At 45.6% G+C, this 19,726-nt stretch overlaps 1 protein-coding gene across 2 annotated transcripts in view; it reads left to right on the top strand.

Moving 5' to 3' along the window:
- Positions 1-2,668: 2,668 nt before the first annotated feature.
- Positions 2,669-19,726, top strand: part of ABCA2 (ATP binding cassette subfamily A member 2) — a 71,152-nt gene continuing 54,094 nt past the window's right edge. For both annotated transcript variants that reach the window (XM_036748342.1, XM_036748341.1), the window contains exon 1: positions 2,669-3,045. In XM_036748342.1, the coding sequence (XP_036604237.1) occupies positions 2,980-3,045 (66 nt within the window). In that variant the 5' untranslated portion in view covers positions 2,669-2,979. The remainder of the gene's footprint in view (positions 3,046-19,726) is intronic.

Here is a 19,726-nt window from a genome sequence, read left to right as displayed (position 1 = left end):
CTTGAAGTTCACTATACTTCCTAGATCTTTTTCACAGGTACTATAGTTTCCCAGTTCAGTAACTATGATCATAAATTTTTGGACCCAAGTGTAGAACTTTTACATTTATTCTTGTTAAATTTCATCTTGTTAGATTAAGCCCATTGTTCTAGGTTGTCAAAATCTTTTTGGATCCTGACTCTGTCATCCAATGCAGGAGTTACCCCTCCCAATTTTGTGTCAGCTGTAAATTAGGCAAGCAAGCCTTCTTAGGACTTCAAATCAAATCATTGAGAGAATTGTTGAACAAAACAGAGATAAAGGTAGATGTTTCCTTGGGCATTCAATGTACCTTCATCTGTTTAGAGGTGTCAAACAAATAGCCTGCATGTAGCCTTCAATGCTACCAAGTATAGCTTGAACCAAATTAAAATGTAATTGGAAAATATTTAACAACGTAAATAAAAATACAATAAAACATAGATAACATTACATTTTAAAATTAAGTCAGCATGTGGTCTTGTTGTTCAGTTATGTCTGACTCTTCATGATTCCATTTGGGGTTTTCTTGGCAAAGATACTGAGGTGGATTGTCATTTCCTTCTCCAGCTCATTTTACAGATGAGGAAACTGAGGCAAACAGGGTTAGGTGACTTTCCCAGGGTTACACAGCTAGTAACTATCTGAGGCCAGATTTGAACTCAAGATGAGTCTTCCTGACTCCAGGGCTGGCTCTCTATCCACTGTGCTACTTAGCTGCCTTAGCATGTGGTCTATAGGGTTCCTAGTGTATGATTCAGTGGCCATTGTTTCTGTTTGGGTTTGACACCACTGATATAGCCTATTATTGAATGCTAGAGCTGGAAAGGACCTTCCTCCTAATTTTGCAAATGAAGAAACTGAGTCGCAGAGTGGCTAAGTGACTTGTTCAAAGGCAGACATGCAGGGTTTGAACCAAAGTCTTCTTTCTCCAAATACAACACCCACTATTCCCAATGAACTATGCTATGTTTAGCCCGGAGAAGAGGAGAATTGGGCTGGAGGAGGTGGGTGGTGAGGAAAGGAGACATACTAGTTATATTGAGGAATTTGAAGAGTTGTCACATGGAAGAGAATTAGCTATGTCCTGCTTGGTTCAGAAAAAACAACTTCCTAAAAGGTAGAGTTGTTTAAAAAAAATGGGCTGCCTCAGGAAACAGTGGGTTTTGTCTCACTAGAGGGCTGGATGACCACTTGTTAGTTATATTTTAACAGAGAATTTCAGTCATATGGGTTGACCAGGATGTCTCTTCCAATTCTGAGATTCTAGCATTTCCAGCCCTTTCCCATTCATATATGGTTGGGGTTCCTGGGGAAGGTGGGTATACATAAAGCTAAGAAGGATACCTAATACTTTAGATAACAGTGAATATTCAAAAAGATCTTGGCAGGCTAGAATGATGGTCTGAGTTTAACAACATGAAATTTAATATCAATAAATGAAGTTTTAACCTTGGGTGAAAATAAAACAGCTTTAAAGGCTAGATGGGGGAGTAGTGAATAGATAACAGTTTATAGGGAGAAAAGATCTAAAGATTTTGGTGAACTGAAAAATCAATGTGAATCAGTGGTGTGATGGGACAGACAAAATACAAAGGAAACATGTTAGGTTGCATTAATAGAGTTACGGTGCCCAGGATGGGTAAGGTGATAATTCTGCTGTTTTCTACCCTTGTCAGATTCCATTTGGATCTTTGTTCAGTTCTATTCACCCATTCTCATCCTAACCCCATCCCATCCCATTCCATCCCATCCTATATTCATCTTATCCTTACCCCAATCTCATATTCATACTTATCTTAACCTATTTCATCTTCTGTTTCTAATTTTCCATCCCATCACAATAAAACATATTTGTATGGCACTTTAAGGTTTACAAAGTGCCTTTAAGGTTTACAAAGTGCCTTTAAGGTTTACAAAGTGCCTTTCCCTCACATCCCAACTCCACTTTCCATCCCTGTTTTCTTCCCATCTCATTCACCATTCCCTTCTCAGTCCTATAGCTTCATCTTCCCAAGTACACACTGAGCCCTAAATGTCACAGCCCTCTGAGATGAAAGTTACCCTCCCTCAAAAGCGCCCTAATTTGGGGGTCCCTGTCAGTCCCTGGGGGGGCATCAGGGGAGAGGAAGAAAGGAGCCTAGGATGGTTATCTGCAGTGCCCTCTTAACTGATACGTGTTCATTCAGCTGTCGGTTAATTTAATGGGAAAGGCGGCTGCAAGTGGATTGGGAAGAGGACAGGGGTCTGGACCCCAAGGAGGAAGGTCCTGGAAGAGAGAGCTTTAGCTTGGGGCTTGGGGCGCCCTCTGGAGTGGAGGGGAAGGGGGTGGGTGCTATGTTTCTGCTCCTTTAAGAAGGGGAGGCCCCAGCTGAGGGGCGGGTCATTCTCCTCTCGGAAATTCAATGCAGCAGAGGTGGCCAAGGAGGCTACTTGAGCCGAGCCGAGCCGAGCCTTGCACAGCTGCGCTGCACTCCTGCCTTTCCTGTGCCTCGCTGCGCTGCGCTCCTGGTCAAGCTGCGTGCTCCCGACCCGGGCCCCAGCATCATCAGCATCCCTAGCCTCTGGCCTCCTTGCTCTCCCGTGATCCCTGAACCTCCTGCCTGGAGGATGGACGTGCTTTGAGGTGCTTTGCAGAGGCCGAGCCGGAGCCGGAGCCGGAGCCCTCGGGCCGGGCCGGGGGCAATGCCGAACCGGGGGCCGGGCACTCGGACCCCTCAGTCATTGCAGAGCTCGCAGAGTGGAGGGCGGCGGCGGCCGCTTCACTGAGCGCTGCTCGGCTCCAGGACTCCAGGTCTCGGGCCCTGGCTCCAGCTTCGGCCCCAGATCTTGTACTTTCCGACCCTCTCAGACCCAGACCCGGCCCCACACCCCAGTCACCCAAGATCCCCAACCTCCGCATCCCAGCCCTGTCAGCCCCATCCTCGACCCGCGAGCACCGGTCCTTGGTCGGGCCCCACCATGGGCTTCTTGCACCAACTGCACCTCCTGCTTTGGAAGAACGTAACGCTGAAGCGGCGCAGCCCGGTGAGCGGGATGGGGGGTGGAGTTGGGGGGGGGGGATGGCAGAAGACGGGGCGGGAGAACAGAGAGACAGGGTCCAGCTGAAGAGAAGGGGGGACCACTAGCCGGGACCCTGCGGGGCGGGTTGTGACGGCAGTGGGGCAGAGGAGGCTGCTGGGTGGGAAGCAGCCCAGAGGCCTTGCAGGGAGGGCTCAGAGGTGCCGGAGACTGGACATTTCCTAAACCCCGCTTCATCTCCAACCCTCAGGCAGGCCAAAGCCCTGCCTGATTTAACTAGAGGACTATGTAACGAGAGTGTGTGTGCGTGTAGAGGATGAGGTGAAGACAAGCCCCGGCTGTGGGTGCACATCAGTGTTCGTGGCCTGTGCACCAGGTGGGCACGAGTATCCTCCCAAACAAGCCCCACTTGGCCAAGGGTTGCTCTGGCTCAACTTCATAACACAGACACTGAATCCTCTCTTTCTGCACCTCCTATTTCCTCCCCTAGCCCCCAGAACCCCCGCTTCCCACTCAGATATTAACCTGGCCAGTTAGGAGACAAAACTCTTTTTCCCTTCATTTCACTCTTGCCCTTAGGATGGTGAACAGGGGCCATCCATAGGTCCTCTCCCCCAAGAACAAACAGCTCTGATAAGGAGGGATGTCTGTGATAACCTTTGGATACTGCCTGCCCCAGGTCCAGCATTCGGTGTGACTGGGGGGCCTGGCAAGCTGTGACTGTGTGTGTGTGTGTGCTATTTATAGGAAGTCCAGAGCATATGTGGGTCAGAGCTGCATCTGCCCTGACGCTGGGTCCTTTGAGAAGCGAGGGAGGGCGTTAAGATAGGGTAGGGTCTGGCCTCTTACCTTTCCCAGCCTGAGACCAGATCAAATCATACAGCTTCAGCTAGGGGCAGGGTTGCCAAGGTATGTTATGAGAGGGGAGGGGGAATGAGTATTTAAAGAGGGGATAAAGAAAGATGCTTGTTGGGTAAAAGAGTTGAGAATGTCTGAGGGTAGTGGTCTCAGCAGTGACATGGCTAACTGTGACCCTGGTCTAAATGAGATGCCCAATGTTATGCAGGAGACTTCTGTGCATAGTGATCAGGAGTCCTGCAGTGGGATCAGCATTCCTATACATCTTCCTTCTAACCCCCCTCCCCCCTCCTTGGCTGCAGGCTTCTATTAAAGGCAGCAGGTGCAGGAAAGGTTCCCATGTCACTGTGCCTTCTTGAGGCTAGTTTAGAAATGCCCGGCTATTTTCTGTTGGCCTTAGGAGCAGGGATTCCTCTGTTCCTTTTCTCTCCCCATGTATGAGGGCCCTGACATCGTTCCTTTCTCTCCCCTCCCTGCAAGCCAACCTGCTGCTTTTCTTGTCTCTGCAGCCAGGAGCTAGGGAAGGAGACTGGGCTGGAGGATCCAGGCAGGGCCCTGGGCCTATCAACAACCTCTTCATTCCTTGGGTTGACATTTGCCTCCTTTCCTGCTTTCCTGGCTGAGTCATCAGAGCTGGAGGCTCCCTTAGCAGAGTGGAGCTCTAGCTGCTCCCCTAGGACTGGTCACAGGGCCCTGGGGGGAGGGGGGGCAGACAGGACTGCTCAGGGTGGCAGGAGGTGGGAAGGTTGGGAAGCTAGAGCCTAGGTTGGTCTGGCCCTTCTTCTGGGTCATGGGGCATGGTATATCAGGGATGTCTATGCTTCATGAACTCTTAATTACTTTTGAACGTGCTCGGCAGCCCAACCGGGAATAGCTCCAACACATCTTCTAAAATATAGTCCCTTCCCCCATCCCTGTTCCCCAGGGCTGGTTGGAAATAGAGAGGGCAAGATGGGGCTTACTCCTTTATGAGTTGGGTGGGGAAATCTCCATGGAGATGTACCTCTACTGTGGAGCCAGGGTATCTAGGCCTCCCAGAGAAGCTTTGTAGAAAGGTAGTTGGCCTGGCCCTTTGCCGCCTCTGAAATTCTAATGAAGTAAGGTTCTGGATCAAGGATTTCTAATCCTAGTCTTCTGGCCCCTGCCCCACCCCCAACCTCCCCTTGCCAAATTCCTGAGTTTGGGGTTTTCCCTCTGCCTGACTTCTCACCTCAATCCTTTTTCCTGTGTTTTCTAGTCCCAAGACTCCAAATTTTATATGATCTATAACTCTTAGAACATTTTTCATTGCCCCCCAAAATTGTTCCCGTTCTCTCCATAACACCTTGTCTTTCATCAGGGCTCTGTTGTTCTCTGACCCAAATCAGGTGTGGAGTTCCAGAGTGCTGACCCTGGCTGGGGAGGGGATAGCTGTGGTCTTCTGATAGCTGACCCACCCCTGGCCAGCTGTTGTCAATTGTACTTCTCCCTGCACTGTCCAATCTCACCCCAATCCCTATGCCATATTTGATATTCAGAGGCTTCCCTCCCCAACCCTGGCTGCATACAGACCAGTTCCAAGGTAGCTAGAATCACAGGCCTCTGTCACGAGCTAGACCTGGCTCAAGCCTTGGCTTCAGTTGGGTTGTAGTTGTGAGGAGGGAAACCCTAAGCAAGGGGGCTAGAAGCTTGGGTTTCTACGTGGGCCTTTGGGATTTTCGATGGTGTAGCCAGGAGCTGGGTTGGCTTTCTTTGGAGCTAGCTATTGGTCAGAGGGTCTGTTCTGGCCATCTAGGTCCTCCCATCATTCATTTCTTCTTCATGGCTTTTTGTTCCTCCTTGCTCCTTCTCTGGGCATTGCCCTGCTCATAATGGGAATGGGGAGGTGGGGCTCCGCTGGAAGGTCCTGAGAACCAAAAATGTAGGCTTAGGTTCTAGGGCTTTAAATTTCAGGAAGAAGGAAGGAGAACCCTCATCCAACCAGGTTCCCAGGAGTCTCCGTGTCTGGGTAAAAGGACTCGCTGCACTGCACCTGCACCTTATTTGTCCCCTTCAGCGCTAATGATCACACATATACCCAGGCTACTTGGGATTTGGTTTCAAAGCATCCTGTTTGCCTCCATTTTATTCCTTCCTTCAAGTAGGCATTTGTGACCCTCCTTTGTACCCAGCCCTGTGCTAGTGCAAGGTGTGAGGCAGATGAGAAAAGATATGGCTTTTGTCCACAGGGGAACTCTAACCCTGGCTTAGGAGAAAAGAATAGCTTGGATTTATTGAATGCTTTAAGATTTACAAAGCAATGGTAGGCTCTCTGTGATTATGAGCTTCCAGGGTTGAGCAGAGGAGATCTGTGGAGGGTTTGGGTGGGGTGAGGAGGTTTAGTCAGGCTCTGAAGAAAAGGTAAGGAATTAGGGGTTTGGAGGGCGAAAGGGAGCAGGGAAGTATTTGGGTTGGGGCAGGGAGCCCTGTTCCATCCAGCATGGGGAAGGAGGAGTGAATGGGTACAGTTCAGCCTTCCAGATCTCTGGGTAAGTGCAATCTGGAACTTGGAATATCAGTATTTGCCTCTGGATTTCTGATAATATCCCTGGGTCCTTGGGGCACTTTTGCCTCATTCTAGCAGCTTCTTTTCATCATTTCTCTTGCCCCTTATGTCTTCAATCAATCACTAGGGATTAATTGGGTCATTATTACTTGTCCAGGGCTGGGCCACATAGGAGAGGTAGTCTTTCCAGGCTGCTTTGGGGATACAAGGCTAAAGCTTCTGGTTAAATGTTAACCTGCGAGATAAGGCTGAAAATATAACTGGTGTTCAGTGTGGGCTAGAGTCATCAGGGAAGTGTTCTTGGAGAGAGGGACAACCTGAGCTGGGCCTTGAGGATAAATCCTCTTTTGATTAGGTAGAAGGGAAGAGGAGGAAAAAGAACAGAGATGGTAATGATCATAATACATGTGGGAGCCGGGAAGGAGACTGGCCCCACTGCAGCAGAAGGAATGTGTTAGGGAGGAGGAGAGAGAGATCTGCATAAGTAGATTGGGGCCGGCCTCGAGTGCCAGGTTTGGGAGTCCTCCCCGACCCCTAAATCAGGACTGTTACTCTCTTGACTGCTTTTCTGGTCGTGAGGCCCTGCCCTGGTCCCAGGGTCCAAGTCCACGCTTCTTTGGCTGCTGCAGATCTGGCTGTACTCCCAAACTGGCATGCGCCGGCCAGCCAGTGGCACATAGGTCCTGAATTGAGGCTGGCATTCAGAAACTAATGAATTGTCACTGTTACCTGGGCCCCTTGAGGTAGAATGCCACCATTTTCCAAGACCCTTTGAAGGAGCCCATCCTTGAGGATCCAGTGATAATCTATTGAAGGACATCTAGAGAAGTCATTGCCACTTGTGCCCCATCTAATTTCAGGAATGGGTCAAGTTATCATGAGGGAGTAGAGTTCAGTCTCAGTCTTCTTGCTAAGGTCATTTGTGGGTGAGATTCCTGGGCCTGTTGTCAGGAGATGAGATCCTGGAATCTGAAAGCTAGACTTCCCTGATCTCCTCCATACCCTGAGACAGGTCACAGGCACTGGCCTCATCTTCCCCTTCTTTAAGATGGGTAAACAAAGCTCATCTTTCATAGGGATGGTGGGTGGTTTGGGACTAGAAGAGTCTGTCCAGGACAGAATATCATGAATTGGGAGCTGGTATGAGGAGGACTGAGAGATATGTTTTCCAAGAGTGATGGCTTTCAAAGAGGAAGGATACTGTGTTGTAACAGATTTAGGTTAGATTGAACTTCATGCCTAGAAGTGGGGTTGGGTTGTGTGTGGGGATTCCATTGTAGGGCTTTAATACTAGACTGTTGGTGATGGCAAAGCCGGGTCATTTCTAGACTAAAAGGAGGGAGCAACCTCCCCCCTCCCTTCCCTAGTGCCCTGAGGAACCCCTTTGATTTCATGGGAACTTCCAATCCTTGTAAGGGCTGCCTAGGTTAGAGTTAGACTGATGACCCTTGAGCCATACCCCATGACCCTATCAGCTGGTGCTAGATCCCTGGGAAGCATTGGCAAATAAAGCCCCAACTCTGGAGAACAGGAGTTCTTTCTTCTCTGGTCAGTCTCCAGGGTCCCAGGGTGAGCTGGTACTGGAGGATGGAACAAGCCAGTCCTATCTCCTGGCAGAGTCTGTAGCCTCAGTCCCCTATTAGATAAAGGGCTTGGGAGGCTGTGGGTATGAATTGTTTTTGGCTTATTCTGTGGTTAACCTCCCTGCCTCCCCTTCACAGGTCAGGGATATATACCCAAGCTACTGTGGTTTCCCTTATATGGATCTGCCATCCAGACATTTGCCCCAACCTGTCTGGACCCTATTTGCATGTTGAACCCTTTCTACATACCAGGGTCACTGGCTTTGGCCCTGTAGCTACCCTTCTCTCTATGCTTGGTACCTCAGTCTTTCCTTTTGTAAGTGGGGTCCATAACTCCTGAATTCTTGTGAGGTGAAGTGCCAAAAGGAGGAAGCTTAGAGGCTTTGGGGGGCATATAGGGAATTTGGATTTGTTACTGCAAATGGGTGGATTCTTGGGTCCAGAAGTACAGCTGCCTCCAAAGCTCCCTTCACCCCTCCATTCCTTCTCATTTTCATGAAGAGCAGGCCAGGCATTTTCAATGGTAAGGTGTTCCTGCCTAAGAAAGGGGAGGAATTACCTTCCCTTTTGGGGCTTCAGTCTCCCCTTCAGTAAAATGAAGCAAAACCCAGATACCATTGTATTGTAGACTAAGAGGGGGAAGAATCTAGTCTAACCCCCTCCTTTTATGAATGAGGAAACTGAGGCCCCAAGAGGTTAAATGAATTGCCCAGGATTCTACAAGTGGTAAAGCAGGGATTCAAACCAATGGCCCTGTGACAAAACCCTGGGTCCTTTGCACTGTACCCTCAAAGGTGCATCCTCTGCCCTGTGGGAGAAGCTGCCAGGGAGAGAAGTCTGGAGCCTTCTAGGGTAGGGAATGCCACTTTGCCTTGGTCACTGGGAGTAAATCAGAGACACAGAGACAAGGACTGGCTGAGACTCCTATATCTCAGCCCTCTTGCTTACAGGGGTCCAAGAAAAAAGTTTGAGGAAAGGAGGAACTCCTGTTATGGCCAGGAGCAGAGTGGGGAGAGAAGGGACCCACAAGACCCCCTTTCCTATCTGTAATGCCTTCGCCACCCCCTTCCCATTCTTCAGGGATTAGCTCAGGTTCAACCTCCCCCAGGATGCCTGCCTTGATTCTTCTGTCTTTCCCTCAAATAAGAGCTGATATTTATATGGCACTTTAAAATTTGCAAAAACACTTTCCACACAACAGGCCTGTGAGGTAGGTAGTACAAGTATTACTCCATTTTATAGATGAAGAAACTGAGGGTCCAAAGAGGATCTTGTCTAGAGTCGCATGTTAAGAAGTATTGGAGCTGGGACTAAAATCTGGGTTTTCTGACTCCAATGCCAGTGTTCTTTCCCCTGCTTCTCTTCTTAGTAATAAAGAATGATTTAGATTAATCATAATCACTCGCTCATCCAATGTCTATGGAATGACTTCCATGTGTAGGGAGGTCACCATGCTAGGTGCTGTGGGAGAAATGGAGGTATAGACACTGCCTGGCCCCAAGAAGCTTAAATAATAATAATACTGCTCCTTCCCGTTTTAGAGTGTTTTAAAGTAAATGCATAATGCTTTCTCATCTATGATCTCATTTCATCAGACTCCTGGATGTCAGAGCTGGTTGGGGCCTTAGAGATCAGCTAGTCTGAGTGGGGTGCAGCCCACTCATTGGACGTGTGAAGAGCCTGAGGCCAGAGCCTGTGTGAGGTCCTGTGGTGGATGGATGGACCTGTCTCCTAGTCCAGGGTCCTTTCCATCAGACCATGCTGCCTTTCAGAATTCTAACAGTGAGTGGGGATCATGTGATTTGAGACCCATTTATATACCAGGCTTTAGAATCGCCTTACCATTTCATGGTCCCAAGTAGACTGTAAGCTCATTGACAAGATGAGGGGAGGGGTGCCTAGAGAAGGAGTTTGTCTGAAAAACATGATTTTTATTGGGAATCAGGGTTCAGTGTGAATCAATAGTGTGTTGAGAGAGCTAACGCTGTCTTGGGCTATATGAAGAGAGCCACGGTCACAGAATGAGGCAGTTGATCGTTCCACTCTGTGTTCCTCAGGCCACATCTGGGCTGTTGTCCATAGTTCTGGGCCCAACATTTTTTATTTTGTTTTTGAAATTAATGAAAATCTACCGTCTCCCTCCTACCTTTCCCCTCTCATGTAAAAACAGAATCCTTGTAACAAATATGCATTAACCCCTGCCCTCCCCCCCGACCCCCGCAAACTGTCTCAATCTTGGGTACCATATTTTAGGAATGACATTGATAAGCTCAAGAGTGCAACCAAGAAGATGAAAGGCTTCAAATTCAAACCACGAGGATTGGGATGGGGGAAGGAGCTGGGGATATTTAGTCTGGAGAAGAGAAGGCTTTGGGGGACTTGAATCATCTCTGAGTAACACAGAAGAAGGATGAAACTAGTTCAGGTTGGCACAAAAGGGCAGAACCAGGAACGAGGGATGTAAGTTACAAAGAAGCATATTTAGGCTCGATATCGGAGAAGATGCCTTAGTAGCTAGTGCTAGGCTAAAAGTGGATGTGCTGCCTTGCTAGGGAGCGGATGTTCCTCTAGTGGAGGTCTTCAAGCCAAGAGTGGATGGTCGCTGGTTGGGGATATTGTCCAAAGGATTCTAATTTTGTCGCAGGCCTCTCAGCGCTGCCCTCCCAATTCTAAAATTCTATGATTTTGTGACTGGAGTCCAGGCTTGCCTCATTTCTTCCAAGGCACGTAGCACACACAGGGTGTGGCACAGAGTGGGTTAATCAGTAAATGACTGTTGAGTTGAAGCATAGGATGGAAAAATCATAAACCATTAACTGTCGAAGTTGAAAGGGACCTTACCTTCACCCTCATTTTGTAGATGGGGAAGTGAGTCTTAAGAGAAGGAAAGTGTCTTGTGCAGGGCCATAAGCAGCTAACGGCAGAGCTGAGACAAGAACCCAGCTATGCTGACTTCCAGTTCACTGCTCTTTCCATGATACTATCCTGCAAGGCTCTGAGTTAGGAACCCAGGGTGGGCTATAGCTTCTTTGAAACCTGTTTGTGACCTTCTCTGCTTCCTCATCTCAGTAACTGCCTGGCACCTGTCCTCTGGGTATCCCCGCCTCCGCTGTAATGTTGACCAGCTGGCCTCTGTGTTAGAGGAGGCTGCACACCCAGGGTGTTCTGTTACAGGGCAGTGCCCGTCACCTTGATGTGTAGAGAATGTGGGAGTTGGAAGGGGTCAGAATCCTATGGCCCTGCTGAGGTCTGGAGAGGGGAAAAGGATTTATTGAGCCTAATACACAAAAAGGACACCCAGTTACCTAGCTGTGTTCCCAGCTGTGGACCACCTTGTCTCCTCTGGTGGACAAAGTCTGTGACCCTGGGTCAAGGGAAGGGCTGACCAACGGTGCTTGGGTTTGAGAGAACAAACTCAAGCATTCTGTGCCCCAAATCTGGCCCCTCTGAAGACCGAAAGGGGACCCAGGGCCCTGCCTGTTGGACACCATCCTTCTGCTTGGAAATTGGGATGATGTTGGTTAGCCCTGGAGAAGGATGGGAAGTGACTGCTTACTGAGCTGCCCACCCAGACCTGCCTTTTGGAGGGGGGCGCGGGGAGGAAGAGTTGCTGCCACTATTTGCTATGGTGATGAGCCCTCTGGTTTCCATGGTGACTGAGCCAGTCTCACCTAGTTTCCCTCCTGGCTGGTGGCAAGCAGTGGTGAGGGAGGGGCTTGGGATAGACCCATGGTCTGAGGACTCTCATGGTACCAAGAAGCCCCTTCCTCAGGCTGGGCACATTGAAGGAAGAGCAAGCTAGACCCTAGCAGGAAGGCCTGGGTTCAGTGTCCTAGACAGAATCCTTGGGGAAATCACATTCTAGATGGTAGAAGGCTCAGCCCCTGCAAATTCCTGACCCTTGGCCCAGAGCCATGGGCGGTGCCCTGGCATGCTAGCCTGGCTCTGCCACAACCAGATGCTGGTCCTGTATCACCCCCACCCCCCGCCTGCTGGTCTGGGGCCTCTCCTTGGCCCTCCATGCATGGCTGTTGCTGTAGTGATTAGGAAGTTAGGGAGGAGGCTTTGGCAGTGGGCTCCTGTTGCTATAATGACAGTAATGCTTGCTGGGTGCTGGCTCCCCAGAGCCTAAGGTGGGCAGCAGGAAAAACTGGTGAGGCACTTGTGGCCAAGTTCCCAGGGCTGAAGGGAAGGTCCCCAGAGACCTGTCTTCCTCAGTGCCCTATGCTCCCCCCAACCCCTGCCCTGAGGTGATTGTGAGATTGTGAGCGCATACACATAGTTACGCAGTTATATATATGTAATTATTTCTGCATCCATGCACACACAAAGGGAGAAACAGTTATATAAATATAATCACAGTCATATATATATCTACATATCTATATCTATATCTATATACACACACACACACACACACACACACACAATGGTCACATCTCCAGACAATAGTCACATATATATGTGCCTACAATTGTCTATATAGACATGTATACAAATATCCATGGATGTGTGCAGCCACACAAAATCACACATACATAGTCACATACGCAGACATTTTTACCTTCTAGGTCAGTCTGTACAATCTCACAGGCATACCTAGCCACACATGGTCTTTTACAAACCTAACCACACAGTCATGTATGAAAAGCTGTAAACATGTAGACATATATATATTAGCAAATACCTGTATGGACACAATCCTGTCCCTTTACAGTCACATTCTCATTCAGTTTTTATCTGGGCTGGACTCTTGTGGAGCTGCTCTGAGGCTGGTACCACCGTGGGCTAGGGCTTGGCTTTTTGGAGGGAGGAAGACAGAGGAGATTCAGGCCTTGGGGTGATAGGGCCTGTGTGGGGGTGAGGGAAGGACAGATTCTGAAGGTTCTTGCCACAAAGCTCCATTGTCAGAGGCCAGTAAACAGGCCTAGGGCGGGGGGGCCGGCGGGGAAGACAGTCAAACTGGTGGGTGAGGCAGAAATCAAAGCTGGCAGGGTGGGGGGGATGTAGGGGGGAGAGAAGGGGGAAGCCAACTCATGAACAAGCTCAAGGATAGAAAGGAAGACCAGGACCCCATGGCTTTCTTGTAGATAATCTTGGCATCAGTGTGGGACTGCAGTTCCCTCCTCTGGGGCTAAGGTCAGGGCTCCTCCTGTGGCCAGGGTTAAGGCTGTGGCTAGGGTTAGTGGTCTTGTTCTGTGGTTAGGTGAGGGTCCAGACCCTGGCCAAGGTTAGAACACAGTACCTTGCCAGAATCTAGAGTGAGTGCACAACCAGGGTTAAGATTCAGTCCGATATGAATTATGGCACCAGAGATGTTTGGAGAGGGGGACAAGTTGAGGGGGCTGAGGGGTCAGAAGGGGGCTAGGAGATAAGATAGATGGTGATGGCAAGCTTAGACATGTTAGAAGGTTTGGTAATTTTTCTGAACTAATCCTGTTCTGTAGAGCAAGGAGCTGGTCCTTTTTAGTATCTGAGGCAGGGCTATTCTAGGCATGGAACTTAGTGCTATAGAAATGTAGTCCCCTCCTCCCATGCCTGTGATCCAAGGAGAAGCACTACAGAGGTAGGATTTTTGAGATGGGGAAACTGAGGTAAAGCATTTAGTCCTAGAGTGAGGGTCATCTAAAGGGTCACTTTGATGTCCAATCTTCAGATAGCTGATGCCCAGGGAGTTGTTGTCATCTGAAACCCTAGAGATATAATCAGAACAGTATGGCATTTCCTGGGCACTCTGCCCACTTACTAGGTGTGCCCTGTGTGCCACTCACATGACATTCACTGAGCCTACTGTATGCATAATTCAGGGTTGAACCACTCTGTTGGGGAGATGAGATGGAGCAGGGCACACACATGGTGGACCCTTGCCCTTGAAATGTTCACATGGAACCATTTTTTTTAGAAATCAGTTTTTTTATTCCCTTTATTTTTCTATTGCATTAATTTCTGGACACACAGCCCTCCCTATTTATTCTTTACTTGTCACAAAGAAAAACAATCAAGCAAAACCAGTTGATAAAGTGACTGGATCTGACAATGTATACTACATTCTGCATCTGTAGTTCCCCACCTCACTATCACAAGGAAGGATGTGCATGTAATTTTTTTCTTCTCTAGAATCAAGATAAGTCATTACAATTTTGGGAAACATTGTGAATATTGTTCTCCTGATCTCAATTACTTCATTCCATATGTAAATCTTCCCGTGTTCCTCTGAATTCCTCATATTTGTCGTTTTTTTTGGTAGCATAGTCATATTCTATTACATTCACGAGCCATTTGTTCAGCTGTCTCCCAATGATAGGTACCCACTGTGTTTCCAGTTTTTTGCTTCCACAAAAATGTTCGCTCAAATACCAATATTTTGGTACATATGAGGCCTTTCTTTTTGCCTTTAACCTTGGAATAGATGCCTGGTATGATGGACTTTATGAAACAAAGGGTGTAAACAGCTTAGTCACTCTTCTGGTTTCTTAATCCTTGTGGTAGTTGGGGAGAAGGGAGAAGAGGGCAGGGGCAGTGTCTAGCCTTTATTAGGGAACAGAAAAAAAAGATTGCATTGCTTAAGTCTTAGCTTCATTTATGTGGTTACTTAACAAATGTTGACTGATTGCCTCATCTGCCTGGTCATGGGTGGGGCTCTATACAGAATAAAAAGGATCCAAGCAGATACGGTCCTTGCCTTCGGAGATCTTATAATCCAATAGAGAAAATATGATCCATCCACCTTCCTTTAGTAATTCAGCAAACATTGTGGATACTTACAATCTAAGAGGGAAGATAAAATCTATATACACTCATTCAGTAAACATTATTGATGCCAGCTATTTGTAGAACCCAGCAAGGTAAATAACTCAGCAAATATTTATCATTCATCACATATAAAGTACTATTCTAAGCACTGGGGATAAAAAAAAAGTCCTCAGGTGGAGGAGAATTTGTTTCTGATATGTCCGCAGATAGATATAACACAAAGTGGGAGTGATATGGGTAAAAGCAGATCCAAACAATATTCTTTAGAAGTATTTGAGGCAGGAGAAAGCATGTTCAGTTGTGGAGATTAGGAAAGGGTAGCTGGAGGAGGTGGCACCTGGCCTACCTTCTGAGCCTTGATGGAAGAGAGGCATTCTGAAAAACGAAGAAGGAAGGAGTGCATTCCAAGCATGGGGAACAGCCTGTGCAAATTCACAGAAGTGGGAAATGTCATATTGAATTTGGAAAATAGTCTTCCAGTACATGAAGGAGAATGATGTGAAATGGTTTCAGAAAGGTAGGTTGGAGCCAGATCATGGAGGGTCTCAAATACCAGCCTAAGAAGTTAGAATTTATAATTCAAAATTTATAAATGAAAGAGTTTATAATCTAGTAGGCCAGATAAGATAAGGATACAAATAACTGCAATAGAAAACAGCTTAAATGCACCAGAAAGGTATGGACCAAGTTTTATTACAGATCCGAGAAGGGACAGAGAATTTCCTGCTAGGGGTGGTTTAAAGAAAACTTCTTAGAAGAGGTGGCATTTGATCTGGTCCTCAAAAGAAGGAAGATGTTTCAACCTGTAGAGACAGGAGGAAGCCACTACAGGTATCCAGGACAGCAAGAGCAAAGGCAAGGAGGTGGAATAGTGTCTGGCATCATCAGGCATCGTGGGATCTTAGATTTAGAGCTGGAAGTAGTTCAGTTTGAAGGACTTTGATGTGAAGCGATGTGAGATATTCAAGATTTTCTAAGTAGAGACTAACTACTGAGGGTTTATTGAACAGAATGTGAACATGATAAGGGGTAAAACCAATGCAATTTCCTTTCTTCTTCGTGACTGGGACCATATATAGAGAGACTTGGGGGTGGAGACCAAAGATCTTTTTTTATGTTTATATCTGGTTGTTTCATTCCTTTGCTTAGAGACATTTCATGACTCTCTATTGCCTACCAAAGGAAGTCCTGAGTCATTAACCTAGTATTCAAGGCCCCCAACAGTATGATTCCATGCTACAATTCCCTGAAAAAATATTTTAGTGGATATATTTTATTTTGATATCATTTCCAGATATACCCATCCTTCTTCCCCTACCCACTGAGCTCTCCCTTATTAACACAGAATAAAGAAGTTAAAAAAAATAGTTCAGCAAACTAACAATGGAGTCTGACATTCATTATAGTCTGATAGCATATGTAACATTCCATACCTGTGCTCTCCCACTTCCAGAAAGAAGAGGAGACACATTTTCTTATCTCTTCTTTGGGACCAGCCTCGATCTTTATTTTATTGTTGTTGTTCACATTCATATTGTTGCAATCATTTGGGTATATTGTTTTCCTGATTCTACTTACTTCATTTTGCATCAATTCATAAAAGTCTTCCTATGCTTTTCTGGATTCTTCTAATTGATCATTATTTTCTATTCCTTTTTTTTTTTTTTGTAAATTCACTGGATTTTAATCTTATTTGGTTTTATTTTACATCTTAACTGCTTTTCATTTTTAAATACCTTAATTTCCAATTTTATCCCTTTCCCTTCCCTACCCAATCCTTATAATAAAGTAGGAAAAAAACGATGAGGAGGAGGTGCATTGCTTTATCTCCTTATGGGGGTCAACCTTAATCATTCTAAATACACAGCATTCAGTTGCCTTTAAATTTTTTTTTGTTTTTTTTTTTTTTCCATTTATGTTGTTATAGTCATTGTGTATATTACTTTCCTGGTCCCGCTTACTTTACTCTAAAATCAGTTCATGTAAGTCTTCTAATGCTTCCAATATATTCATGTACCATACTTTGTTGTTCCCCAATCAGTGGGTATCTACTTTGTTTCTAGTTCTATGCTACTTCAAAAAATGCTACTTTGAATATTTTAGAATATATGAGACTTTTCTTTTTGTCTTTGACCTCCTTGGGATATATGCCTAGCAGTGGAATCTATGGGTCAAAGAGTATGGACATTTTAGTCATTTTTAAAGCATAATTCCAAATTGCTTTCCAGAATGGTTGGGCCAATTTGCAGTGAGTTCTACTAATAGTGTGTTACTGTGCTTGTCTTTCCACAGACCACCCTATCTAACCTTATCTCATATTACTTTCCTCCATGCACCCCTGTGCTTGAGCCAAACTGAAATACTCTGTGCCAGGAATATGTACTGTGTCCTTTCTTTTGCCTCTTTGTTTTTGTGCTAATCACAGAATCTCAGATCTGGAAGGGATGTCAGCAACCAGTTAGTCCAACCTGTACTGGAATAGCTACTTCTAATGGCTGAAATATCTGCCCTTTCACTCTCATCACTTGTACAATGCCCACCTATCAAACAGAATCCAAATTAAGTGCTACTTACTCTGAGAAGCCCTCCTTGATCCCACTTCCCTGGTCTGAAACAACCTTCAGACCTCACATGACTTCTTGTTTAATGATTCATGTGTGTGTGTGTGTGTGTGTGTGTGTGTGTGTGTATGTGTATGTGTAATAATAATGGATATAATAGATACCTGCATTGCTATTTTATCCCCCTACAGAAGTTCCATGGGGAAGAGACTAAGCTGTATTTTAAATTGTTTTATCTCTTTTCCTAGTATCTAGCTTTGTGCTCTGAATACAGTACTTGCTTAGTATTTATTTTATGATATTGACAAGTGAGAATGCCCTCTTCAGTAAGCTAGAGGGAGCTTGCTGGTTTGGATTCTTCACTTCCACGCACAGGGGCACAGCCTCTGCCTCTAAGGTCTCTTTTGGATGGGGAGTTTAGGGAATGCTTTGTGGATGGAGGCAGAGCCATTGGAGCCAGTTTGGCCAGCGGGGTATATCCAAGGCCAGTGTCACCCAATCTCTTCATCAGTGACCTGGAAGCCAGAATGGAGTCTGTTCATTAAGTTTGCAGAAGGTGCTGCTAATACTTGGAGAGATTGGGATAGGTTTCAAAGTGACCTTGATAAAAGAGAGAAATGACTTCATAAAAACAAGCAGAATTTCATTAGGGACAAGGTAAAAATAGTAGGATATCTGCAAGGGCTTGAGCAGGGGGGGAAGAAGAAGAAAGGGCAAAGGGAGAACCAACTCTGTTCATTCTAGATAGAGGATGAAGGAGTAGGTCTAAAATCTTTTGAAAGAGCTGGTTGAGAGGATCATAGTAGACCACAAGCTTTGTGACTTGTTCCTGTTGAATCTTAGAATAATAGAATTTCAAAGATAGTAGAGACCTCAAAGGTCATCTAGTCTAAGCTCTACCTGAGCAGCAATCCCCTCTTCTTTTTTTGTTTTTAATTCTTTTTATTTTTCTTTAAGCATTTCCCAATTACATGTACGCTTTTTTTAAATAATCATTTTTTTAAAAATTTTGTGTTCCAAATTCTTTCCCTCCCTTTTGCTCCTCTCCCCTCCTTGAGAAAGCAAACAATTTGAGGTCGATTATATATGTGAAGTTATGCAAAACATATTCCCATATTAGCCATGTTGCAAAAGAAAATCCAAAATAAAACAATAAAGATGAAGAAAGTTTTTAAAAACAGTATGCTTCAATCTGCATTCAGAGTGTATCAGTTCTCTCTCTGGAGGAGGTAGCATCACGGGTCCTTTGGAACTATGTCGGATCATTGTCTTGACCTGAGTAGCTGTTGATCGCCCTTACATATTGCTATTATTCCTGGTTCTGCTCACTCACTTTGCTTCAGTTCATATAAGTCTTCCCAGGTTTTTCTGAAACAATCCTGCTTATCATTCCTTATAGCACAATAGTATTCTATCACCATTGTATATCGCAACCTGTTCAGCCATTCCCCAACTTACGGATATCCCCTCAGTTCCGAAATCTTTGCCACCGCAAAAAGAGCTGCCATAAATATTTTTGTACATATAGGTTCTTTTCCCTTATCTTTGATCTCTTTGGGATAGAGACCTAGTCATGGTATTGCTGGGTCAAAGGTATATACAGTTTTATAGCCCTTTGGGCATCATTATTCCAAATTATTCTCCAAAATGGTTCGACTAGTTCACAACTCTACCAACAGTGTATAAGATGGTTTTCCTAATACTGAACCAGTCTTACATTCCACATCCCCTCCAACATTTGTAATTTTCTTTTTTTGTCATGTTAGCCAATCTGGTTGGTATAAGGTGGTATCTCAGAGTTGTTTGAATTTGTATTTTTCTAATCAGTAGTGACTTAGACCATTTTTCATGTGATTATTGAAACCTTTGATTTCTTCTTCTGAAAACATTTTGTCATTTTCCTTTTCTGTCATGCCAGCCAATCTGATTGGTATGAGGTGCATTTATCTAATTAGTATTGCTTTAGAGCATTTTTTATGTGACTATTGATAATTTTGATTTCTTCTGAAAACTGCCTGTTCATATCCTTTGACTATTTATCAACTGGGGAATGGCATTTATGTTTAGAAATTTGACTCAGTTCCCTATATGTTTGAGAAATGAGGCCTTTATCAGAGAAACCTGATGTACAATTTTTTTTTCCAGTTTCCTGTTTTCCTTCTATTTTTTGGCTGCATTGATTTAGTTTATGCCAAAACTTTTAAAATTTCATGTAATCAAAATTACCCATTTTACTTCCCATGATCCTCTCTATCTCTTGTTTGGTCATAAACTCTTCCCTTTTCTATAGATCTTACAGGTAACTTTTTCCATGTTCCCCTGATTTGCTTATGATATCACCATCTATGTCTTAATCATGTACCCATTTTGACCTTATCTTGATACATGGTGTGAGATATTGGTCTATG

Source organism: Trichosurus vulpecula, chromosome 3, assembly GCF_011100635.1.
Source record: "Trichosurus vulpecula isolate mTriVul1 chromosome 3, mTriVul1.pri, whole genome shotgun sequence".
Lineage (NCBI taxonomy): Eukaryota > Metazoa > Chordata > Mammalia > Diprotodontia > Phalangeridae > Trichosurus > Trichosurus vulpecula.
Note: the sequence above shows the minus strand (reverse complement) of the source record. Positions and strands in the feature narration are given on the sequence as shown.